This window comes from Notothenia coriiceps, unplaced genomic scaffold, assembly GCF_000735185.1.
Source record: "Notothenia coriiceps isolate Sejong01 unplaced genomic scaffold, NC01 NC01_scaffold00035486, whole genome shotgun sequence".
NCBI lineage: Eukaryota > Metazoa > Chordata > Actinopteri > Perciformes > Nototheniidae > Notothenia > Notothenia coriiceps.
In genome coordinates this window covers 88775-116135 of record NW_011368187.1, presented here as the reverse complement: position 1 = coordinate 116135, position 27361 = coordinate 88775, and the positions used below count along the sequence as shown (strand labels likewise).

Here is a 27361-nt window from a genome sequence, read left to right as displayed (position 1 = left end):
GGTTGTAAACCTTTAATTCAACATTAGTTTTGCAAATTATGAAATGCAGATGATAAAATAAGACAAACATCTTCTCTAGATTGAATAATTAGCATAAAGCGTAGTATGCAACTGCAAAAATTGGCACAAACCTGCATGCAAATATGAGAATTACTTTAACAAACTAAAGCCAGTAGAAAAATTCTTCAAATTTGAAAAAAACATGAAAACAGTTCTGTCTGTAAACATACAGAAGAAATATGTTTGTTAAACGAGCATAAGCTAGCTATGACATATATATCATCAGTTACATCTGCTAGCCTGACATTGTCACTATCATCAGACAGTCCAAAATGCAGATATAAAAAAAGAATGTTGAATAATTGATCAATAACATAATTAAATGTCATAAAATATTATAAAAAAAGAACATCCTCCTTATAATGCCGGCACCATGAGCCCATTCATAGAAACATGTCATTTACCGCAAAGAGACATTCGCACATACAGAGTTAAAAAGCCAGGCGAGAGTTTTTTTAATGGATGTCTGAAAAATCTGGCACATTTTCAGTTTGCTTCTCTTCTCCTAGAACTGATATATGTGATACAAACACATCAATGCACCCACACATGGTATCATTACTTTGCTACTGTATATATTCATCTTATTGGTTTAACATGTAGAATATCAAAACGAAATGCATTACAAATGTACCTTAAAGATTGCAAAACCAAATCCTGACATCATGCAAACTGAGCCAACAAAAGACGGTGCTCATTCGGCAGTTATGAGTTAAAGTCAAGGTATTTTGGTTCAGACACATCCTGAGGAGGAAGATCGTTTTGGTCCACTTATTGTACATTCAGCTAAGTCACTTCTAGAGAAAAGAGTCAAAAACACATCCAAGTAGTCCATGTCTTTGTCGGTTAGACACCTGATGACGTTGAGTCCATTAAGACAAGGTATTTTCACTCTTTTAAGACACAAAGAGCTCTTGTCCTATCAACATGGGAGGGGGATTCATTCTTTCTTTCCAAGAAAAGGGAGGGTCATTGAGAACTTTCCACCGTGCTGTCTGATTCACCTCATGCAGCATCTGTACATGTTCTCCTCTAGCATCAAGATTACAAAATGCCTGCTTAAGTCTTTCAGGACTGAAAACAAACAAGAGGTCAGGAAAAAGATGTGGAAAACTAACCTTTTCATTTCAGGAAAGTTATCTTTTATCTTCTATACAGACGCCATCATGCTGATACAATCGGCATCCACCAGATCTCACATTATTAGAGATATAAAAAAACATCACATGTACAACAGCGATACAGTAAGCAATAAAAACAAATCACGCTTTTTGTGTTTATGATAATATGTGATGCAAAATATACAAGACTATCTTAAGAGTTACTAATAATACCTGTAGTTACCTAAAAAGAAAATCAAATGTCTATTTGAAATTCAGTATATAAGCCATTTTGGCATAATCAAAGAAACACTGAACATAAATATTTGGTAACTTAGGATCAATGACAAAGTTATAATGAAATAAAAATGTAATAGGCAATTTCACATTTGTTTTCTCAGCTTATCAGTATGTTCTTTGGAATTTGGAAAGTTGAAACAATTGTGACAGTTATCATAGCATTTAAAAGTGGTGTAAAATGCCCGTAAGTGTCTTTTAGTTTGTCAAGTTTTTTACTCACTTGAAGACAAATGATGACTTGCTTAATGTAATCCTTTTTGTATTTGTAGTCTCGTCACTGATGTGTTTTCTGTCAGTCCTCTCAATTGAGGCTTGTGTGTGCGCATTTGAATCCAATCTGAAAATGTGTTGTTTTTTATTTCTCAATATCCATGTGTAGAAAAAGCAATCCAAGAGTCTGGTCCCATCTAAAGAGAGTTTAAAAAAAATACTCCAACAAGGGGAGAAAGGTGTGCGGAGAGCAGGTTTAGAGGGAGGAGGAGCTCTGGCTGTAGTGTCTCAGCAGCAGCTGGTCGTACTCAGCCTCTGAGGCGGGGGACAGCGAGGGGGTGGAGCTGCCGCTGGAGCTCAGAGATGAGTCTCTAAACGGGGAGGGGGGCGTCAGAGCCACCAGCTCCTCCATATCCTTGGCTCGCCTGCTACAAGTCCCAGCCAGGTGCTCATAAATCTTCCCTGCTGGTCGACTCTCGCACAAACTGGAGACGGCTGCAACCTCTGCATATGTGGTGACAGTGGAGGGGGCCTCTATGCTCCTGGATGTTTGGTACTGAGGTGGGCAGGGGGGGGCATCTGCATCTGTAGGAACAGCAGGGGTAGACGTGGGGCTCGCGGTGACCCCCCCCGGCAGCATCATGGTGTTCAGCTCGCTGATGTTGGCAGTGAAACGGTTAACCACGCAGCTGATTTGGTCCATGATACAAGTGCCTTGAGCTTGGCCTCCAATCATCCCTGTGCCGATGTCCCCTACGCCGATCACGCTAATGTCCCCCCCGTCCAACATACAAACATCCTGGCTGTTGTCCCCTCCTCTTCTTCGGACCCCTGCTCCGTTCTCAGGTATGTAGGTGGGTAAGGCTCCCCCGTCCTCCCCCGTCTCTCCTCCCTGGAAACCCCTTGGCGACTGCGAGGGGGAGCAGGTGAAGAGTGGAGGCACATGTTGGTCGCCATACTGCTCTTTGACCACGGTGTCCGCAGGAGCGTCCCCTCCTTTAGAGAACGGCTTGATGATGGCCGTCTGGTTTACCTCCACTGCCTCCTTTTTCTTCACATGAAATGACATCCTCTTCCATATGTTCGGTCTGTAGCTGCGTTCATTCTGCGCCCATGTTACAGATTTTCCATTGGAACTGCAAAACAAATGAAAGACATTAGATAAGAAGTGACGGTAAATATCCATATCTTCTATATGAATACATGTATATACATTTGAGTGCTGACGTAAAGTACATGTTGGCAAATAACGTCTTTTACTATAACACCAGGATTAGTAATTTCCTGTTCTACTTCTTCTCGCTTGAATTTCTTCCATCCCCCCATTTAATCTTTTGCCGTCTGTGTAAATTCACATCTCCCTCCATTTTCTTTTTATCTTCCCTAGAAAGAGAATTCCTTAAGGCACTGGCAGAGAGTCTCCTCTGGGAGTACTTAACCCAAATGAGGTAGCCTTTTCGCAGCTCGGGGAGCAGTTTTTTCCTGGCATATTCACCCTGCTGTAGTGGAATCGGCTCTGATTTACCCAAGACAGTTGGAGAACAAACACGGATAATTCATGGAATATCTTAGCAGAGTTTGCTTGTGTATTCCTGTACTAATGGACAGAGTTCAGCAGAAAAGGATGCCAAATTGTTGTGCCAAAAGATGACATGATATAAAATCAGTAAGTAAATATTGAAAATGAAATGATCAAACAATTAGATGGAAGGAGTACAGAAGGTGAAGACTAATATTATAACGCCCTCATGAGATTTAATTTAGAAAAAAATCCTCTCCTGTGTAATAGCTAACATTTATTTTTGTCCTGTTGGTTTTGTCTAAATGTATTTATGCTGCTTTTTATATATTTATTGATGTACAGCACTTTGGTCAACTCTGTTGTTATTAAATGTGCTATATAAATAAAGTTGGATTGAATTGGATTATAATACGTTATGTATCTTTTCTTATTTTAATTGCCGGGGAAATGTAGAAGAAAACATCATTTAAGATTTCAAAATGCAATATACAACATTCAATTAAATATTCATTGATTAGAAACTTAACGAGCTATTTCAAGGAGGTGTTTTCCCTCTCCTCTATGCAACTGTATTTACTGATATACCTGATGTCCTGCGCAGAGCCACGGCGTCGAAACAAGTTGGCCATGCTGCTAGTGGATTTTCCGGTCTTTGTAACTTTCTTGGCATCACCGACATGCATGCGCACCACTGTGGATGTTGTGAAAGCACTCCGGACATTTTTCTCAGGTTTGGCCAGCATGATGTATACCTGAACACGAAAATGAACAACACAATAGCTATCAGCGACAAGATGCAGAGTCTAAAGAACATTCTCAACCGTGTGATGTTTTCATTGTCTTACCTTTGGCACAAACATGCAGCACAGAGCCACCGTGGCACTGAGGCTGACACTGAAGCACATGGTTATGATCTTGTAGTTGGAGCCGAAGTAAATTGGAACAAAGGCCAGCCAGATGATACAGGTGGTGTACATGGTAAAGGCAATATACTTGGCCTCATTGAAATTAGCTGGAACATTACGAGTCTGTGGGAGAAAATTAAGAACAGAAATTTGAACAACGGTGTAGGCTGAAGATGAGACAAGGTACAAGAAAGAAAACCATGAACCTGTGCATTGGGACTGTATTAATAACTAGGGGTGTGCTGAGGTACCTTGAAGGCGTAGAAGGTGCAGCTCAGGATAAGCAGGCCGTTGTAGCCCAGCGGCGCCACCACCCCCAGAGTGGTCAGATTGCAGATCAAATGCACTTCACTGATGCTCGGGTAGTCGTAGATCACCTAGGAGGAGAGAAAGGGAATCGATCACTCTTTGTGTCAACCGTCCGTAAAAATCTCCATTTCAAATTCTAAATGTATACTTTTCTGGAGTATTGTATCACAAAAATATGATAGAAAGTCATCATAGTGTATAATGTATACATTAATGCAAACAACGTACTGTACACAATATCAGTTTTTTTTATTACTGCACACTTACTATTGTGTCACAATTACTTTTTGTTTAACTTTTATGTATGCACCATGACATCAAGTCAAATTCCTCGTACGTGTCAACCTACCTGGTAATAAACCAGATTCTGATTCTGATCTAAATGAACATCGTTGACACTGTAAAAACACACTCTTATATACCTGTGGTGGCTCTATGATAAGCAGCGCCACAATAATCCCAAACTGCAGCAGTATGAGTAGGAAGGCGATGACCAATTGTGCGCAGGCGGACATAAAACGAGGTTTCTTGGTGCAGATCTTCTTCTTGCTGCCTGCCAGGATCCGCGCTATACGGTTGGTCTGGATAAAAAATAGATTCAATGGTTATGCAGGCTTCGATTACAATGAATGTCAATAAAAACTGCTCATGCTGATTCATAATGATAATCCCCTTTTCAGTTTTTTAGATCTTGAAACCTTAGCCTCAACCCACACACAGAGATTCAACTTCTAATGTACTTCTCTAACAATTGGCCATCATCCAATCTCTGGAGGTAGCCTTTTTACTCTTGCACTTATCCTCAAATGCAATTCTATTTATGCTAAAAAACATTAGACTGCGATAGTGGAAATTAGACAGATCACATGTTTCGGTTTGCAACATCATCGACATCTCTCTTCTGCCAAATGGTCTAACAAACACCGTTAGCAGCTCACTGCATGGTTGTCTGTTAGTTCTCCACCACCTCAGTAAGTACGTAAGACGAAATTAATGGGTCATCAATAGCAATTTTGAGTGTACATTTCGTAGTTTGTTGGCAAACAATACAAATCAATACCAATACCAATTTGAGATGGAGGTGTAAAACTCATTTTAAATCAGGGGTGTCTAAACTTTTTTCACCGATGGCCACATACAGAAAAATATACGAAGGGCTGGGCCGCTCACTTGAGGTATATCGCCTCATAAGTTCAGGTATAAGTTAGCAAAATCAATCAAATGTAGGTAAATGATGCTTGTGAGTGTTGGCAGCTCATACCTAAAAACAGAAACCTCTGAGTGATTATAATAAGGAGAAATAGGAAGGGTGTATTTCAAGCTCGTTATGTAAATGAGTCATTGGGCTTTTTTCTTATCAACTAAGGCACCGGCCCCACGAAGACGCATACGGCTAAACGCATAGGATTAACGCAAACGCAAAAAAGCTTCCGTCCACATGCAATATTCACTGGATAGTGTCTGTGCCATAGGTCTCATGCAGCAGCTGATCCAGTAATGAGTGACCCGACAGTAAAAATAAACATATTTATAACTAGTTTAGGTAGTTTGAGAGGTAATTAAAATAGCTAAGGGAGATGATCTGACTTGAAGTGTGTGTTTTGCTCCGTTCACCGCTGCATCACAGCGGGAGGAGCTGCAGGTGAGCAGAGCTGCGTGTTTCCGTGCTGTCAGATTAGACTTCACTCGCGTTTATGTCCATATCGAGAGAAAGATAAATAATCTGAATTCAGTGTGCAGTTTACTTTGACGCGGGGGTGAGCAGCAGAGGTGGGGAGAGGCGGGGCTATTGCCTCATCATTATCAGAAAATGATCGTATAGGGCGTACACACGGAGCCGTTGGACCCCCCAGAGCGTCGCGTATGCCGTTCTATCCACCTTGGGACCCGTTATCGTTTCCGCAGTTGTTTATTGTCATATTCGGTCGTCCTCGTGTGGCCGAACGGTCTATATGACACTAAACAGTAACGCAAACGACCGTTTTCGTCCTCGTGGGGCCGGGGCCTAAGATATGTTAGAAAATGTTTCCAACTTTAATTGACTGAATGTATTTGAAAAGTTGTCATGAATACTACTGATTAATATATTTTTATATTTATAGTTAAGAAGTACAATATAAGACAAGCACAAGTTTCATTTGTGGGCCATATTCCATACTTTTTTTATTTGATGAGGGCCGATTCAAAATGGTCCGCGGGCCGCATTTGGCCCCCGGGCCGTAGTTTGGACACCCCTGATTTAAATGATAGAATAAGGCTGAATTGTACAGTGTTACAGAACAATACACTGATGTCAAAGTCAGATGGCTTTGTGAAACATGACATTTACTTCTACTACTTGAACTGTTTATATGTTTGCCTCTACCTCATTAAAATGAAATAAAAAAAGAAAGTACCTTGGTGACGAGTGCAGAGTAGCTCATGGCGGGGGACAGGCCGATGCCCAGCCGCTGGAGGTAGCAGTAGATGATGTGGGGCTTGGCGATGAGGCTGAACGTGCAGAGGTAGCCCAGGCATATCCCAGCCAGGATGATGTAGCAGAGCTCACGACTGGACGACTTCACCACCGGAGTGTCCCAAAACCTGCAGATAGATAAGATTTCACGTAATTACCATAACAGATGAATTAGTAAAGGTATTGATAAGAGAAGATAAGATGGACCTTTATTAATGCCCATGGGGAAATTCAGGAGTTTAACAGCAACAGGGAAAGGATGAAAAACAGGACAGCACAGATTTACACAGATTAATATGATTAATAGATAAACATTTAAAAATGATAAAATAAGTATAAAATAAGAAATGAATTAGAATGAACATATACATATTGGGTCATATATACATATTAGATATATTTGATACTGTCACATCCTGGCCCTGGCTGATCGCCTCACTCCCTCACCTGTGTATTTTCGCTCCCTGTTAATCACCTGCCTGGCCTCAATGAGCCTCAGCTGTCCCTAATGATCACTCCTCACCTGTGTATTTAGTCTGTGCTGTTTCCTTGGTCAGAGCCAGTTCATCTTGTCTGTATAGCAGAAAGTGCTCCATGTTACTCCCCTGACGTAAGCTATTGTTCTAGCTGCTTAGCATTTGTACCAACCCAGTTGGTTGTTTTTCGTTGCTTCCAGTCAGTACATTTTTAGATCATTGCCTGTTTTATTTTTACCTTTTGGATTAAACGCTTGACTAAAGACCTTTTTGCCTGGTTGTGCTCTTGAGTCCTATTTTTTGCTCGTGCCCGTACTTGTGTCTGATACATCCAATATGTATATGTTCATTCTAATTCATTTCTTCTTCATTGCTTCTGCACAATGATATTCAACATATACAATAATGTGCATGCTCACGGTTTTCAATCAAGATAGCATAGAGTTAAAATCTTATTTGTATATTTTTTACATTTGAATATATTTTCACTTCGTGTCTACTGTAAATAAGGCCTGCATCACACCGGTTTACCTAGTACAAAAATAGGTTGTTTGAACCATTGAACCATTGTTATTTTTGATCCGATGTCATGACATAATATCTCAAGATGTACATTCATCTAACTTATTATTAGCTGTAAAACATAATGTGACATACAAAAGCAAACTTATTAGAAACACAAAGTGACATGCAAGTTCAATTTGAGTTTGATGAGTAATCCAACCGTCATATAGAACATAAAAACACAAGACATGGTTTTCTAGTCATGGTTGTTAAAGTCAACCCATTAACTTTTTTGACTGATAATTTGACCAGTAAAGCTATGGGCTGTAATTACTTGATGAAGACCGAAGTAACAAAAAGTGTAGCCAAGAGGCCCAGGCAGGAGAAGACCACCGCAGCGATGGGCTCTGGATCCCCCCAACGCACATACTGCACCTGGATCGGCTCACAACCTGCAGCAAACAGAGAGAGGAACGGGAGAGAGAAAAGAGACAAAGAAAACTTCAATAGTTCTGTCTGCAAAAGGACAGTTAGATGTTTTACAGCCATATGTGTTTCGGCTCCATAGCTTCTCTTGGATAACTGGACTTAAACTCAAAGTGTACATTTATATTTAGTGTAATATCAAGGTCAAGGTCAATGTTCTTTATTTGTCATACGAACATAGCTACAGTGTAGTTATGTCGATGAACATCTTAGGTCACAGGTTTCTCCAACAGAACAACACAATAATACAGAAAAACAGAAAAATATAGTGCAAGTAAAGAGTAAATAGTAAATACAAGAAGAAAATAGTTTAAAAAAAAAGTGAAGTAGTGAAATAAGAGTCTATATGCAAGCTATTGTGTATTCCTTACACACTTATATTTTGTATTTCAACATGTATATTTTCTACTTTAATGCTATTTTATTTCTATTTGAGATGTTTACATTTTGAATGGTTTATTTCTAGTCTTTTAATTTCTCTAATGTACAATGCCTTGTCTTTTTATGCTGCTTCAACGCAAACATTTCCATTGAGATCAATGAAGTAAATCTTATCTTATCTTATCATATCTACTGCACTATTTACCCTGAACAACAACTTGTTAAGGGTAAACATTCAGTGAATGATGCGGTGGGGAAATGAGAGTGGAGGCAATTATATTTTGTGAAGCGGTCTCTGAGGGATCAAAGAGAAGACAGGATAAACACACTGCTTTTCTCTTATGTAGGATACACATAAACAACAACAGATGAACAGAATGGAGACAATAAGTGTTTACAAAGGGGCAAGAAAATGGGTTTCAAAACATTCGACAGACTATTGAGTTAAAAAGGCTTCAGCCAAATGCCCTACTCAAACCAGGATCTGAAGTACTGTGGTGTGTTTGCATTATTTGTGTGGATTTCTGTGTCTTAGTTTAGAGTCTTGTCAAGTTTTTGAGGTTGTCGACAAAAGATGTATGGAGATAGGCGCACTATGAACCAGATTCAAGGCTCCTCCAATCTGTTTGGTAATATCCAGTTGCATTTATCAGACACTTAAAGAACGTTTCAAGGCTTTATTGTTATTTGCACGTTAGCTACAGTGTAGATATGGCAATGAAAAACGTATGTCACAGGCTCCTCCAACAGTGCAACATATATTACCTGTGAGATCATCTGTTGGCCAGAAGCCAAGGACGCAGGCTCGACAAGTGTACTCATCAAACACAAACTCGTTCTCTTTGCAGGGAGTGCAGGTCCAACAGCAGCTCACCTCTCCTTTGCGGATCACCTGGAGACACACACAGTAGTAAAAGGGTTGGGAAGGTCTCAAAGCTCTAATGGCCCTTTGCGGTAGCTAATCTTACACTCTGACTGCTCTGTAGGACAGGGAAATTACGATGTCTTCATCAGGGGATCAAAGGAGAAAAAAGAGAAAGATGTATAGAATACGTTTATCTTTCTTACATGTTTAGCACAAATACCTGTACTTTCTACTTCGTACATTTTCAAAACAGGCTGGTTACTTTAGTTTTAATCTGTGTTTGGCGGCGTGATCATTATTATTTAGAGTCATTGCGTGCCTATTGATTTGAACACGATCCGTGTATCCATCACATTCTGGTCTTCTCTAAAGAAGAGGGACCAATGAAAACGTTGTCATGTTGCCGTTGTTCAGCATGGAAACATTCATTAGCTAACAATGACATTATTGTTCTATTAATATAAAGGGAGGTCAGGTACTCTTTAAAACAGCTGCTAGTTATGGGTACTTTTTACTGAAGTACATTTCAAAGCCTACTTCTTTACTTTTACTTGAGTAAAGAAGTTTAGTCAGTACTTCTACTTTTACCAGAGTATTTTTAAACACGAGTATCTGTACTTCTACTTGAGTAAAGGATGTGTGTACTTTTGCCATCTCTGGAAAATGTTGTTCTTAAATCGTAAAAACATGTGTCGCCTGCATGTTACAGTAGTCCTGTGATGGTAACCATGGAGAGGCTTCATAGGTGGATGAAAAGGATTGAAATTGGGAAGTATTTTATTTTTTATGCATTGCTAAAATGATAGGAGGTAGGGAACGACTCCAATGTGTTGTCAAGGTCAGCATGGGTAAAAGAGAGCCAAGTGGCTGGTGGAGCCGAGCTATGCAGCGTGGGCTGGGGTCTGAGGCCTGGAGGTGTAAAAAGCAGGTCCCCTCAAATTGTTATGTGTGAGATTCGCGTTTTTAATTCCCCACAAGCTGCCACATTACTGGGAGTTAATGTTGAGTGTGTTGGAAGGGTTTAATATCAGAGACTTTTGGGATGATTAAGAGAAGGCAGGCTGCCGTGTTCTCCATGGTTTGGACGAGCTACAGGGAGCTACAGAAGCCCAGATGGGACGTGATTACAGCTTGAACAAAGAGCTTTTCTGAGTCCCCGGTGGGATACTCGAGGATATGATTGGACCAATTTTACAGATTGCAAACCTGTGGGCCCAAATCACGATCATGGGTATTGCTTAACCTGTTAAGCCCTGAGTCTGTTTTTCAGGCCTCAGGCTCGAAAATAACATTCCCAGAACAAATGACTATATCTTCATTTCTAAAAAGGGGTAAATTAATAATATTTTTTCTCAAAGCAATGATAAACCTGTGGGTTGGATGTAGAAAAGTCAGAATCAATATAGAATTTTTTTATTTTAAAGTAAATTCAGATTGAACATAGTAAAAAAACGTAAATTATAGTGTAAAGAAAAAACATTACTTATAGTCAAAATCACCCTTGAATGATGGGATGGTAGACTAAAAGCTTTAGGAATCCAAACTATAACATATAATAAGTACCCTGTATCAAGATTGATGCAAAACAAGTTACATTTGACCTTTCTAGAGAGATTTAGAAGAAATGGGGTCATTTTATTACATATTACATTATATTACATGTCACTTGTTAGACGGTTTTATCCAAAGCAACTTACATACTCAATACTGTGGACAATCCCCGCAGGAGCAATTTGGAGTGAAGTGTCTCAGGGACACAACGACATGCTGACTGCAGTGGGGTTTGAACCTGTGACCCCCTGATCCAAATACCAGTGCACTAGTCCACTGCGCCACACGCCTCCCTATTTGGGTGCATTTTCCTTATCTCTGACCCCCCTCGGTCTATTTTGAGGATTGACATCTCCTTTTAACCGTTAGAGCCAATAGAATCGAGGGGAAGTTCCTCAAATCCATCTAAACATTACCCATTGGTGAATGAGTGATGCGTAGCCAGAATGCCCCAGAACTGGAAGCAGTCATACACTGCAGCTATATATGAAAACTCAGTTTTTCCCCATAAATATGACGATGGATTATCAGTAATCATTTCAAAGTGACACAGACACATTGGATCAACCTATGGATTAACGTTTCGCAGCGTCTTTATCGTTTTAATGCCATTGAACACAACTTTTGATCAGAACAACAGCAAAGGTATAGACAATGTCCCGTGTTTGCTCCGTAAAGCTGTACGTGGTGTGATGTCTGGGTTTGCTTCCCATGCATTGATCGCTCAGTCATGATACTTATATTTCTGGAATCTGTGGAATCTCAGCTTGCTAATCGATATCTTGTTTGCAGATCCGCTAAGTGCGTAAGCCTTTTTTCGCTCAGGGCTCATTTAGACGCTTCTTTTGAGACTTGTGTTTTGTTTCGGTGAAACATTTTCATATCTTCAGTTAGCTGAGTTTCTTCCCGTTAAGTGGGTATGACACATCAATAGGTTTTTAAATGTTAAAAGCCCTGAGACACAGTTTCGTGAAAAAAAAGGGGCCTCCGGGTTTAACAGGTTAAGAGTTTTCTTCTGTAAAATGTCGACATGCTCTCTTGTCTATAACATGAATGAATGATACCAAGTCTGTGGTTTGGAGATCGTCATAATGAAATGGCTGCCAATATATGTACAACTGAATTTCCACGGTATGACATACGCTATGAATCTGAATAACCTGAAAAGGTGATATATATTTTATATCATGTATGCAAATAAAAGGGAAGGTGTTGTAAAATGTCCAGTCATGTACATTTTATTGATAAAGACCAAGAACACAAATTTGTCTCAGGGGGGGGCCTTAATGATTAAAATAAAGACCATTTATATAAAGAAGAATAAATGATTAACAAAATGAACACATTTATCGTTACTTTATACAAATGGGTTATCATTTAAATTTAGAATAACTTTGCAAAACACATCTTATCTACAGTGTAAAACTGTGTGTTGTAGTACATACCTTGATCTGTGCCTTCTGGCAGGGCTCAGAGCACACTGACTGGATGATTTCACTGGTGTTACTCCAGATTTCCTCATCGTTCATCTTCAGGCCACCCTGATCCCAGCTTCCCACATGGATATAAGAGAACTCATCCTCCCCTGTCTCCTTGAAGTTCATTATTTCATACCTGAGGCACAAATACAGTGTGCATGAAACAGCACATGCACACATTCATAGTTCCCTTTGTACTTCTCCCACCATAATCTTTACCTGCCAGGTGAGTCTCCATTCTGGTCAAAGTAGATGGTCTCCCCAGACACACCAGTAAAGTTTGTTCTCATCAGGAACTCAAGCAGCTTGCGGCCATCGATAGGCCGCATGTTCTCACATAAACCCTGGCACCAGAAAAAATAAAACATTTTCAATACTGTGAAATGAGAAAGCATGCAAATGAGTACACAGTACATTAACGTACCTTATATCCCGGACAGAGGGATTGCTGCATTTCGTGCAGGCCGTGAGCCATGGAATAGATGGCATTAATGACAAAACCCATCTTGGTGTCTTGGACATACTGATGGCGCAGAGACTCTCTCCCTGTGGAGGACAGAGACCTGCTCATAAGAAGAAACCCAATCACTGTAATCCAAATGTTTAGGATGTGTATAAGGAGGTGTGTGCTACATGATGTCGTACTAACAGGTGCATGTGCGGTTGTACGTGAGGCTCTCCAGCGGATGGCCCCGCAGCCGGCACTGGAAGCGATGCTGCCAGAACTCGGGGAACCAGGGGTTCCTCAGGTTAGCGTCCGGCTTCAAGTTCAGGTAATAATCGTCGAACCAGGTCACGTATGCCGACTTTAACTTTATAGTGATACCACCAGCTGCCTCCCTCTGGTAGCCATCGGTAACATCCGACCGGTCTGCCCAGCCGTCACTGGAGATGAGGAGGAGAGAGACACGGAGGAAAGTACAGCACAACATTAGTGAGGATAAGGATTACTGATATGAGGCTCTATTTGACATGTTAGTTTTAAACGATTGTTGAGTTTGTATTTACATTAATAGTCTTTTTCTTTTTTTCGTAAAGCTTTTGATTATATAATCGTTTACATTTAAAAATATGTTACAGGCAAACATAGGAATAATAGAAAATGTGTTAAGAATTGCTTATTCATTCTTACACATTAACTATTCCTTTTTATATACAGCACATTGTGTACTATTTTGAGCCTCTTGGTAATGCTTGCTTAATATTGCACCCACACAAAAATGTCATTGCTTGGATAGCATTGTCGCCTCAGAAAGATTTCTTATTGTCTTTTATCTTTAAGGAACAGAGAACCCTGACACAGAGAAACAAAAGATTAAAAGGCAAAATGTATATTGTTTATTTTTGTATAAAAAAAATCTGAAAAAAGGACAGTTTCATCCCCTAACTAACACCAACACTGTAGCCTTTAAACCTAGTCCACAAATAGACCAATGAAACTGGTTTCACCAACAGACCAGACTCGACATCTTGAAATAGCCAAGATCAGCATTGCAGGGGGCAAATGTTGCCATAACAACCAACATTAGCTCATGTGAAAAACAATACTTTTAGGCAACATGATTCAACATGTAGGGGTTTAACTAAACACAGGATTGTCATGCGTACTTCATAATGTATTTTTAAAGAGGAATAACACCATGATGGCAGTGACTTTTAATGTGGCCTGCTGGAGAACAGCTGGGTGATTGAAAAGAGACAGGTGGTGTCTCGCTAAATAAACCTAATGAATACTGTGCGGAGAGTTACAGTAAAATAAAATATTTCTTATGATGACTCAGATGTACCGACACACCATCACACACTGGGTGATAAAAAGAAAAAGTATTTGCTCACATATCCAAGCTGAAGATTTCATTTAATTTGAATTGTGTTCAATTGCAAAGATAACTTGAAAACTGTAAGAGATCAAAGCTTGATGGTGCTTTCAGGACTTATTTTAAACAACATGTTTGGCGTTGTATGACTTGTTTTGTATATATCAATTACATGGTCACAAGTTTTAGTTTGCAAAGTTGGTGTCTGAATGCTGAGTAATACAATCTCTATAGACTGAAGGCTGTTTAAATACCATTTCAATGAAGAAGTTACTGATTTAATAACTTGAGGAGCAAATATCTCAATATCACAAACAAGTTCCTATGCACCAATCTCTCAATGCATTATGAATTTTACATGGAAAATGTTAAGGATTAATCTATTAATTTTATTTTATATATACTGTAGGAACTTTGATTCATCAACACCTTCTGACTATTATGACAAAAGATGGTCAATACACTTTTAACAGCAGGAAAACAGCAGCATCTGCAGACACATTTTTTAAAAACAACGGGCTTGGACTAAAAAAGCTATCTCATCAGTGAACGGTTGAGATGATTTTGCTCCATTTATTATTATCCCTCCCTCTGGAGACTACTATCCACAAACACAGAAGGCTGCTTACACCTCCACACATGTGCACACATGTAAACAGGCACACCTCACTCACCCAAATAAATGAACTCCTCTCTATCTATTCTAACTGACATAAAAAGCAAAGGAAGTCATTTTTGAAAACTTAGCCAACTGAGTTACACAACAGAAGTGTGGGTGTGTTTTTTTTATGATGCTTGGTTCTCTTGGTGAGAAAGGAGATCATTTTATAACACATCCTTAGAGAAGCGAGCACAGAAATGGTATGCTGGCATAAAAAAGACAGGAATGGAAATGAAAAGCATGGATGGCTTTGACTCTGGATAGTTTGAATCACTCTTGAACGAGAGCTCTGAAACCCACACATCGACCTGGGAGGGCAATATGCTGTATGCAGCGTGTTGCTACACCACCTACAAGCTCCAAGACACACAAGTGTGAGCTCTCTCTCTCACACACATACACCCACACACAGAAACACACACATTAGTTAACTTTTGGCCAGATCTTCACTGAGTGGACACTTTACTGTGTAGTGGTACTAACTTGAGGCTGAATAGGTGTCCATTCCTATAATTAAACTGAACGAGACATGAAAGAAAAAAATGTAACTACTGTCTGAAGGTAACAGAGGAAAAACACACAAACCTAAGCAAGCTTTGTTTTTCTGTTTTAAACTGAATCATTGTTACATTGTGACTGAAGGAATTGCCAGTTGTTAGCAGCTTAGTTTAGTTTACAAAGATAACATGATTAGTGACTAAGAATCTTTAAACTGAACAGCATGGTTGAAATCCACTAAGTGATAACTGATTCACACCTATACAACTAAATCATAAATTAAAGGGGCCGCATTATGTTTTCTTCAAGTTTGTATCTTGTTGGTCGAACGCACTTATTGTAAGTTGCTTTGGATAAAAGCGAATGCAATGTAATGTAATGTAATTATGCAAATGTTTAGGTTCATGTTTGTATTGTCTCCCGCTAATTGTTTGTTTGTAGCCTTTATTCATTTGTGATATTGGGCTATATAAATAAACATTGATTCATCCAGGTGAAATCCCATTGAGATCAACAATCTCTTTTTCGAGGGAGACCTGCAGCCCATTGGTTACACATGTAAACATAAATACAACAGAAAACAAAAAGGACGTCATACAACATAATTACAGGGGTACCATTTACAAACCTATTCACAATGACAGGTACCATGAGTATCAAATATCATTTCATCCATCCGAGCTTTAAAATGATGCAATGGAACCAAAATGCTCAGTTTCAAAATGTTTTGCAGAGTGTTCCAAGCTAGAGGGGCTGCACACATAAAAGCTTTAGTGCCTAAAACAGTCCTAGCACTTGGCACATGTAATAAAAACACATCCTGGGATCTCAGGCAATAGCTACTTGCGACTCTCTGTGAAATCAGAGAGCAAATGTAAGTTGGTAGTTTACCCAACATGGCTTTATAAATGAACATGTACCAATGACTGAGCCTCCGTACAGTAAGTGAAGGCAGACCTGCCCTGGCATACAGGGTACAGTGATGAGTAAGTGCTTTACAGTTAGTCACAAATCTCAGCGCACTGTGATAGGCGGCATCTAACTTGATCAGGCAATGGGCAGGTGCATTCATATAGAGATCACCATAGTCCAGCACAGGTAAAAAGGTCACACAGCCTTTTCCTGGCCTCAAGCGAGAAACAGGACTTGTTTCTGAAAAAGAAACCTAGCCTCACCCTCAGCTTTCTAAGCAGATTATTGACATGAAGTTTAAAAGAGAGACAATCATCAAGCCAGATACCAAGGTATTTATAACAGGTAACCACTTCTAGTACTTTTCCTTGCGTAGTAACAATATCCAAAGCAGTCTCTGGTGTCTTTTTGGCTTTTGAAAATAGCATTATCTTAGTTTTTATCAACATTTAAAAGAAGCTTAAACTCAGAGAGCTGAATCTGAATAATATTTTTAAAAAGCCTGTAATTTAACACCAGCCTCCTGAATGGAGGGACCTGCACAGTACATCACGGTATCATCCGCATAAAAATGTAAAGTTGCTTCATCCACATTTTTACCTAAACCGTTTATATAGATGGAGAATAAAAGTGGACCTAAAACAGAACCTTGAGGAACACCATTTGTAATGTTTAACCACTCAGAAGACAGCCCATCAAACTGAACACATTGGGACCTTTCAGAGAGGTAGTTCACAAACCACCCCACTGCATGGCTGGATATGCCAATACTGAGTAGCCTCTGCTTCAGGATTTGATGATCGACGGTATTGAAAGCTTTGGAAAGACCAATAAACAGAGCTGCACAACTCTGCTTTTTGAATAAGATACCCGCAATATCATTCACCACTTTCATTGTCGCAGTGATGGTGCTATGTTGCTTTCTGAAGCCTGACTGATGTTTAGACAGGATGTCATTTTTACATAAAAACACCTTTACCTGTTCACTCACTAGGCTTTCAAGAACCTTGGCCAGAACTGACAATTTAGAGATGGGCCTATAATTATTTAATAAAGTGGCCTCCCCACCTTTTAGTTTGTTTTTGCTGAGGGAGAGGTTAAAATGAGAAGTAAAAACAAGGGTTCTACTGTACGTTGTCCGGACCAGCCGTTCTTTTGGATCTAACTTGGTTAAGGCTTCATGAACGACTTCAATAGTAAAGGGAGAAAAACTGAAAGGGTTTTCCAAACCACGTTTTTCAGAGTCACAGACTGCTGTGTTCACAGTAGCAGTTAGTAACAGAATCAAACAGAGAGCCACACGACACAAAATGCTCGTTAAAACAATTTAAAATAGCGGCCCTGTCCGATATAGTGCCAGATGCTGTGGTAAGGCAAGGAGGTAGCTCATTTCGGATTTCACCGGTGGATAACGATTTTATGGCTTTCCAACATTTTCTAGGATTATTTAGGTTCTTTGTGGTAACTGACAGATAATACTGAGACTTAGCACTTTTGATTTGTGATGTGAAGCTATTCCTTAGCTGCCTACATCGCAGCCATTCTACCTCTGAGCCTGATTTCCTAGCCTTTGCCCAGGGCTTGTTTCTCTCATGAAGGAGACTAGACAATTCAGCAGAACACCAAGGATTGTCTCGTCCCTTCATTCTAAATTTTCATAAAACCAAGATAAAAATAAGACCATGCAGTTTCAACATCAGCACATAGATCGATTTTACCCCAATCTAATGGGACATGTCTCCATGCGTTAAGGTCCAAAAAGCTCTTTATTTTTCTCATACTGCCTGTGCTTCAGCACCTCTTTTCACCCTCTGTCTGAAACCAAAGCCCAGTCTGCTCTGTTTGGTTAGCTGGCCGGGTCTGTGTGATTGGTCAACCGCTTAGAGATGTCCCGCCCTTTAGCCTATCACGTACAAAGTAAAAGCGCAAGTATTACACAGTGATGTCATTATGTTACAGAAGTAAACAAAGGAGTCCAATGCAGGCGGGCTATGGGCAGGGGGGGTGCGAGAGAAACTTCCTATGGAGGGAACTTTGGGAGTTTCGCCTTTGCATACCATTTACATGCACAAAAACCAATAAAAAAAAGGCAAAATACTTCCTCTTTATCTCAAAACCTCAGGGTGTCACCAGAGAAAAATGTAAATCCATTAAATAGTCGGCTAAATACAAAGAAGGACAGTACTGCACTTGTGTGACTCTTTGCCTTCCTCGTTTTGAGGACAAAGTCTGTTAGAATATCACAACTCAATGTCTTTGTAATATATGCAATAACTGTCATTTCTCAACTTCTATACGTACAGTCTGAAGGATGACAGTGGCTTGGCAACAACAGTTTGAAATCGGCTTAGGCAGTGCTGGCAACAAAATACACACACAAAAAATCATTATCTTCTCCTTCAGAGTGTCTCTTTCTATAAATGGAAACTAAGCATGAATGCACTGCGCACATACAAAAACCTGGTGACAAATCTTCCATGCTGATGAAAAGGATGGAGGATAGGGCCAACAAAGTGAGGTCAGAAGCGCTGAAGGAAAGCAGCATTAATAAGACACATATAAATATAACAGTACGGGCTTATTTTTGATCGCACAAAAAGACACATACATTTGCCACCTTAACCTGGATTATAGAGCATAGTGTTTTGTAATGTAGTTCAAGGTTATTTTATGCTTCCTACTGTCAGGTTTGAGCGACAGCCTACATGTGGCTCCTAATGAGGAAAGGCATTTATAGAACACGAGGGACGAGAGAGAGCCAGAGAGCTAAACCTTAAAATAAAACATGTTATTCTCGGAGAGTGTGAAACCTCCTGCTAAATCAACCCCCTCTTTCCCATTTATTTTTTTGCCTCATGTTTTTAATTGCATTCTGTCCCTCCTGCATCAGTTGCCCAGTCTTTCTTTTTCCCGGTTCTTAAATCAATCTTTAAATGAGCCAGCACATAACAACATTTGAACTGGTTACATTTCCCTAAAAGAAACAAAAATAACAATTTAGTATGTCGTTACATTGCTACATTTTTTGTAATGAATTATTATTGGAAAATCATCACTGCTGTATTTAGTTGTCCACTTTTAATAAATAATACCTGATATGAAGCGCCAATACCAATAGTGTCCTACTAAATATAGATAATGTATATATATATGATTGAATCTCAAGCACATTTGTGCAGGTTGAATGTGGTTATATAAAAAACCTGCATGAATAAAACTAATTGTATAACAATTAAAATAATTGTTAAATCAAAGCAGCTTTTTAGCAGTTATTCCACGAATAGCAACAAGTACAGAGATTGAGACCAAATGAAAAAATAGTCCTAATACGATGGTATTTTAAGATAGACTTTTGCATCTCACTCATCTTAAATTAGTTTGTAGCACAGTGTCACTTGTAAGAAATACATACAAAAATACCTTTATTTTCCTAGACCACCATGAAGTTGATGGATGCGATGAATTTGATAACAGGGATGATGATGATGATGAGAAGACAAAGATGGCCCCAATGACAACAAACACATCTTGTCTGATGATGCTGGACATCTGCAGAGACTGGATTGGAAATGACTATGAAGAAATCTGAAGCACAAATATTTCAGTCAATTATTTCAACTGCTGATGAAAGCAAAACAAAGTGTCCATTAGAAAGAATACATTCTACGCAGCACAATCGCCCACTCACCTTCCAATCAGCAGGAACTCCCCCACAAGACGCTGCCGTCTCATGGCCATCAGTATTCCTCGGACCGTCATGCCCTCGCAGAAACAGGCCACCACCCTGGCTTTGGGCAGATGGGCTCGTAGTTTCTGTAAAAGCTTATCAAAGCCCTGTTCGCCTGCGTTGCTGTAAATCTTATCGGAGTGGGCGATGCAGATCCCCTCTTTAGCTGCCATGTCTTTAAATGCTTCCATACCACTCTCACCATAATTACCTAAGAAGGGGAAAACATGCATTAAATGGTCTTTCACATTGCGATATTTCGTAAACATTTATGCATTTGTTTCTTGTTTTTCTGCTTCCCACCCTTTCAGTCTGTATGATCACACAGGCATACACGGGGTATGCACAACGAAATACTCTGATGTAATGCCGGCACAACACTGTGAATTTGTCCCCATTATGGCAACTGTCAGGGGTTACATTTCCCTGTTTTTGCTCAAAATGAGGTCACCTACTTTCTGTTGCTTAGCGAGTGTGCTCTCACTCTGGGCAAGGCACCGTTTGAGGCATCCTTTTTTTTTTTTTTTTTTTACTACGTGTGAGTTTTACTCTAATATGTGGCATGCCTTCTTGAGTAGTAATTTTCTAACTGTGTTAAACTGTTACCTTGATTCAACTCCCTGTTAATGTGTCAATAAATGGGGCTGCCATTTCTATTTGCATCGTAATTATTTAGTTATTTTTTCTTTGATGTCATTGGGATTTCTGTGCCTTCATCAGCGCATTAGACTATTTTAAAGAGAAGTGTTGTGTGCTTTGTATGTGGGAATGCTGATATAATTAACTGGGTTATAAAGCTTGTTATTAGATTATGCAAATGTCATGAAGAGTCCCAAGCAAGGTGCATTTGTCAGATAGGGCATTAAAGTCACTGTCTTGGTATAACATAGATTCGAAACCCCAGAACTGAGCATGGACATGTCATATTTGTTTATCTTGTAATACGCAAAACATCAATACGGCTGTCTAGGTAGTGTCAAATAGATCACAAAAGAGAACAAATAAATATGTATGGTGATCATATATACACACAGTTTAATTTGTTAAACAGTGACATTCTACTGCCTTCTGGACTATAGCAATATTCTGCAACATAAACAGTAAAACATAAGTATTTTATACAAGAAGAGCTACCCAGGGCATGAGGTTTTTCTCCTGAAAGAGAAAATTTCAGCAGACCTCTTCTCTAAATATCATCTACAATATGTTTGTATTCATAAGGACAACACTTGAATGTATTGCCATCAAAACACATGGCCTTGAGCCACCAAGCCCTTACAAAGACGCAGTAAATAGAGGGCACGGTATCAAATATGTTGGGTATTTTTTACTGAGAATGATGCCAATTCAATATATTTTGTCTCTGGTGAGATTAGTGATTCAGGGGTTGGATGTGTTGAAGCTGTGATATCCCTGTGTGTTGCTTTTGCCTATAGTTCAGGGGGTTAGGGCTGCTTTGAACATCTGCTCTACAAAAATATCCTAGATCCACTTGTGGTAACATAAAAGGAAATGCACTAAAGTGTTTAAGCCATCCTTCACATACACATCCGTCCATTCAAACAAAACAAAATGTTAAAGTTGATTGTTCCCTATAATGATGGGAGATCAATTGTTGGTCTCCTATCTTTTTCACCGTCTTAAAAGATAGCATACAATAATAAAAAATAAAAAATGAAGGGTATAACGAGACACTGCTCTGAGAATGGGATCAGTGGAGCGACACTGAAATAAGTGGACACGGTGCCATGCTTCCCAGAGAGTTCAAAGCCCATGGCAGATGTTCCCTGGGAAGCTTTGCCAATAATGAACAGGATTACAAAGAATATTTAATCAGAGCTAATTTTATATGAATTTGATAATAACGCATAGATATAATGGCCTCCCCTGTACAGTAACAACTCAAATGTGATGTTTCACAGAGGAGTGTGTTCGTGTTTATGTGTCCCCAGTGTGCTTGAGGCTATTCCCACTGATATTGATAGTGGAGATTCAGCTTCTTCTTCTTCTTCTTCTTCCAACGGTAGGTCAGAATATTAGTGAGTACAATTATAATATTTCTTCAATTCTACTTCAAAGGAAAAGATGGAAAACGACTGAAACCAAGAACTAATAATAAGAACTTAGTCAGGCACTGCCCACAAAAATGCAGATGTTCTGACCCAATGTAAAACACGAGAGAGAATATTGTATACACAAAGACAAGTGTAAATAACGATGAGAGAGGTATGACAGGAGAGTGACAGAATGACACATTTTAAGCTGTAACGCACACTATAACACACACTATACACACTCTTACCTTCTGTGTGTATTGCGGACACGTAGCTCCAGTTGTATTTCTTAACAATGTCTACCATGGCTTTGGCCTGTTGCATATCGGATGGCACCACCCTCATGAAATACTTGAACAGGCTCTGTTGAAAGGAATACATATGTCCATAAGTCTGGCAGTATACCTTTCCGTCCATTATAACCCTTATTATAAATAAACATCATTCCAGTTAAATTCGATGAACAAAACACCCTACATGCTGTGTTTTTTTTTGGATTATTTAATGTATTCTACCTGGCCTATTATCACCAGCTTTCCATTAGTTATATTATATAACCATCCTGAAGATACTCAATGAAAAGTCTGCCCTTGTAGTTGTCATGGCTGCATAATAGTCACATGATAATAGAGTTGCAAATACAATACAATGCAATTAGGGAAATATATATTACAATATATAATATATATACAAAACCAGTAAGCAAATGAAAATACAACATTTGATGAAGACATTTTTGCAGCCTTGGAATTCAATATGAAGTTTTCTAAAGCCTGTTGTTTGTGTTAACTGCTCTTACTTTGTCACTGAGGTCCATGCTGGTGGCTGAATAAGCGATCTGTGGGATGTTGAAGAGCTGAAGGAGATTTTGCACCTGGATGGCCACAGAGCTGGATCCCGGTCCAATCATTCCCACAATGGGCTTCTTTGCCTGCAGCAACATGCTCCCTGCCTCTGCAGTGCACTTGCCTTGGCTCTCCTCCTCTTCGTTAGACACTAGTGTGTCCCGAATAAACTCAATACTCTGCTCCAGCGCCACCGCCGAGTGCCAGCATGAGTCTCTGATAGTGTTTAGGCATGCATGATGGGAAAAGTTGACGGTTTGGAGAAGCCAAATAGATGATTTGGGAAAAAACAAAAAAAGAGCTGTGAGCAATGTGCAGTCCAGAGTTCAGCAAAAGCTTAATATGAGTCAGTCACATCAATCTTGCAAAGTCTTGTTTGTACAAATGTGCCTTTTTGTGTTCCCCTGCTGTGTTTTCACAGCCCTTATGGAGAGGAGGAATCATTGCAGCCACCTACTTCTTCAAGATGCACATGGCATTTCGGATACATTTGACTGCAATCTGTCAGCCACCCTTTGTTAGTTGGTCAGATTGACCTGTTGGTCAGTTTGACCTGTGTGTCGTAAAACCTGAAATTCTATTTGATGTTACAATAGTCAATGGGATTTCATTACCTACTCATAAGAAACATGTCAATCTATTCTTAAGACTTTCTTAACTCCACCTGCCTGTAGCCAGCCCTCTTCCCTTACCTTAAGTCTCCCTGGCCAGACAAGACCCTTCTTTTGTATAAAGTTCTTCCTTGTGTGGCCCATTTATAATTTAACAGTAAACGTCGCAAAGAACAACAACATCAGAAGTTTTGCAAATGGTTTCTGACCTGATCTCGCATCCCAGGGTGATATTGGGGAGGATAGTGGGGTCTGCGTTGATTCGATCCAGAGTGTGCATCATGGCCTCCACTCTCTGAATCCCATACTGCTCACGCACCGCACCACACTTTCTCTCATGGACCTGAGCAAAACCCAAGTGAGATTGATGACATCACATATACTCATGTGGAGAAAATGAGCACATACGCATGAACACGCAGCATGTACCTTGTCTGCAGGTGGTTGGTGATGGACGGAGAACAGAGCTCCTATAATGATGTCACCAGGGATATGTGTCAATACCCTTCTCTCAGTGTTTTGGGCATTGACCCCAGCCCGCTCTTTGAGGCCCAGCCAGCCCGGATCAGCTCCCAGAATCACAGTCACTGCCAACAGCCTAACATATAACCCTAATTTATTTCCCATCCCTGGGTTTCGCCCTGCTCCTCCAGCCATCCTTATTCCTCTTAGAGCTGACGTTCTGATGAATGTGCTTTCTCTGGCACGGTGCTCTTAGTGTACAGGGTAAAGGTTATATTCCTGAAGAAAGGGAAAGGGGTAGAAGGTGAATGAGCTCAGGGTGTAAGCAATCGTTATTTTACCAACCTGACAAGAACCACTGACGACCATTATAGTTTTTTTTTCTTAAAACAGACTTGTTATGTAATTAATATAATTTGAAGGAAAAAAATCACAGATTCAGATTATTATTTTAAGAAAGTTATATTTGAATAATTCCTAATACTGTAGATAAGGACCCATAGCAAACATTGTATCTATCCATTGATTTTATTGTATATTTAAACCATGCCAAGGCTACTATTAGGTACTAAGGTTCTCCCATTACAGAAATACATTGATATTTAAAATGATTATTCGAAAATAAGTCATTCGGAAACAGAAAACAATGATATTAATTATTAAGTAAATCAATTGGAATGGCAGAATAAAAACGTGAGATATAGACAAAAGTATGCTACACCTCTTCCTTCTGCACATGAATATTATACCAGACAGTCAACTAGGACCTTTTATTATAAGACTTACTCAGTTGAGTCAGCACATGTATTTTAAGTACAGTGATAATGGGAACAAAGAAAAGTAGGTTGGTTATATTTCACAAATGCAAGTGTATTTACAACTTTCTATTCCCCACTTAAACATGTCATTAAGCTGCTGGTGCTGAAATTATGTTGGCAAGGCTTCATGCAACTTTTAATAAATTACATCTGGGCTTTGTGTACAATGAAGAATACACACCGTACGAAAACATCGCTCCTGAATTTAAGAATCAATTAATTACGTCTGCGTAGCGCGCATCCAAACTAAGAGACAACTTCAGCCTACCTGTTTTCTGCCCGCAGCCCTGCAGATGCCATCCCTTTTGAGAGCGTTTCCATCACAGAAGAGCAAAAAGAAAAACGCGGCAGATTTCTGCTCAAGCTCAGCCTGGCGCCTGGTTACAGGAAACTGCAAATAGCAGCAGATAATATAGCTCGTTATTGGAACATGTTTGACTTACTGACGCACACGGCGGCCCCCCTCCTTCTCCACCCCCTCCTCCTACTCCAAAACAGTGGAGAGCATGGAGCAGCAACAGTGACTAAACGAGCAGAGCTGTGGAAAGCTAAGGGAGCCGAGCCACAGAAAACGCATGTTTAGCATGAACAAAAAGTACACACATATAAAGGAAAAATGGTAATTGTTCACAAGTAAGTCAATGCACCAATGGTGTTGAGGAACGTGATGATCTATATGCGATTGGTGTGCAATTAATTGGTAAGGCGTGATTATTTTTTTCACCTGCACTTGCAGACGTGCACATGCAGCATTCACTGTAATAACCGATTCCAAATGGTCCATGCTTTAGTTTGATTTAAATGGTTTTCTTTCTGACCTTCCTGTGCTTGAGGAAATGTTGACTGTGTGATTGAAGGAAAAAAAAATATATATATATATTCTCCTTAATGCCTCATGGATTGCGATTAATGTGTCATTAAGTCTCTGTGTTCAAATAGATATGGTTGTGGCTCTGAGCTGCAAAGAAAGTGATAGTATCAGGACAGAACTATTTCTCTCTCTTGCCTCAGGTCCAAATGATTCCCAGAACATATGAAAGGTTTGTCTTTTATTAAATGAAGTGTCTCGTCCAATTCCATGTATTTATTTCTATATTGTCATGAGGGCCAGCATTTGAATCAAAGTCAAACATCAAATATATTCTGTGGTAACTAGAAGCTCTTCACTCTAAATTGGAGAGAATATTGATGAAGATGTGAATTATGAATAGGAGAGAACAGAACAGAACTCTCTTAAACAATTATGTAATTTAATTATACTATGTCTGTCTTTATATGAAGTGGAAATCTAGGCAAATACACAATCTGAATATAACAAAGAACACAATCAGTATAGATACATTTAGCATGGCGACAACAGTGTGTAATTAGGGTATAATTATTCCATCTACAGAAGAGAAAGTCAAAAATAACTTATTTACATTTCTGAAGCTTCATCAGACATGAGAACACCTCCACAATGTAAAGGTGAATCCAGAAGCTTCTGGTGTAAGACGCAGGGATGATCAAGGCTTTCAGCAGGCCCCCAAATAAACAAAAGCATTTCCAGCCACAGTTAATTAGCACAGTGAAAATGAATAATGATGCATATCCAACAATCTTTTCACAGGATGATTCCAAAGTCTAATCAAATGGAGGTCAAATATGTGCTTGAGGATTTTTCTACATGGATTCATTACCAGGAGCCAAATGAATGGATTTCTCTCTGCAAAAACCAGATTTGTTAGTTGCCTGGGGAGACAGAGAAAGGAAGGGAGCCTTGGTGAACTGTCATTTATAGAGAGATCGGTATAGGAAGCAGTCCCATGGCGCCCTCTGGTGGAGCTGTGAAGGAAGCTCATTCATTATATCACATGAAAGGAGTTCCCTAATCACTGAACTCAAGCAGGGGGCACACCTTTATATATACAGTCTATGGGGGGCACACACACACACACACACACACACCTCAGCTCTAAAAACGTATAAATACCTATCTGGGCAGTAGTACAGGTAATCACAATGGAGTTGTGAGTGTGTGTGTTTGGTCATCAGTGTGTGCGTGAGTGTGTGCATGTGTTCAGATCTCTTTGTTGATGTTCTCTCTGATTCTGTGCCAGCATCACATCCATCTGTCTCCGTGACACACACACACACACACACACACACACACACACACACACACACACACACACACACACACACACACACACTCTCTCTCAGGTGGAGAGAGCCATGTGAGAAAGCAGTACTCAGAAAGCTCAAACTCCATCAAAGTGATCTTCTGATATAGCATTGATGTGCAAATATATCACCTCAGACAACAGCTTGCTTTGAGCACGTGTTATCAGATTGTTCTCAGTGAATAATTGGTT

At 39.7% G+C, this 27361-nt stretch overlaps 1 protein-coding gene across 1 annotated transcript; it reads right to left on the bottom strand.

Annotated features, from left to right (window-relative positions):
* LOC104963006 (metabotropic glutamate receptor 5) lies at nucleotides 1-25403 on the bottom strand. Its single transcript, XM_010791553.1, has 18 exons — nucleotides 25276-25403; nucleotides 24157-24468; nucleotides 23937-24070; nucleotides 23071-23332; nucleotides 22520-22634; nucleotides 20179-20428; nucleotides 13252-13487; nucleotides 13027-13148; nucleotides 12822-12946; nucleotides 12570-12738; nucleotides 9474-9600; nucleotides 8176-8293; nucleotides 6803-6989; nucleotides 4829-4987; nucleotides 4349-4474; nucleotides 4038-4220; nucleotides 3778-3944; nucleotides 1-2806 (listed from the first exon to the last, which is right to left on the bottom strand). The coding sequence occupies exons 2-18, from the start codon at nucleotides 24382-24384 to the stop codon at nucleotides 1927-1929; spliced, it is 3588 nt and encodes a 1195-aa protein (XP_010789855.1). The 5' UTR covers nucleotides 24385-24468; nucleotides 25276-25403; the 3' UTR covers nucleotides 1-1926.
* Nucleotides 25404-27361: the final 1958 nt, after the last annotated feature.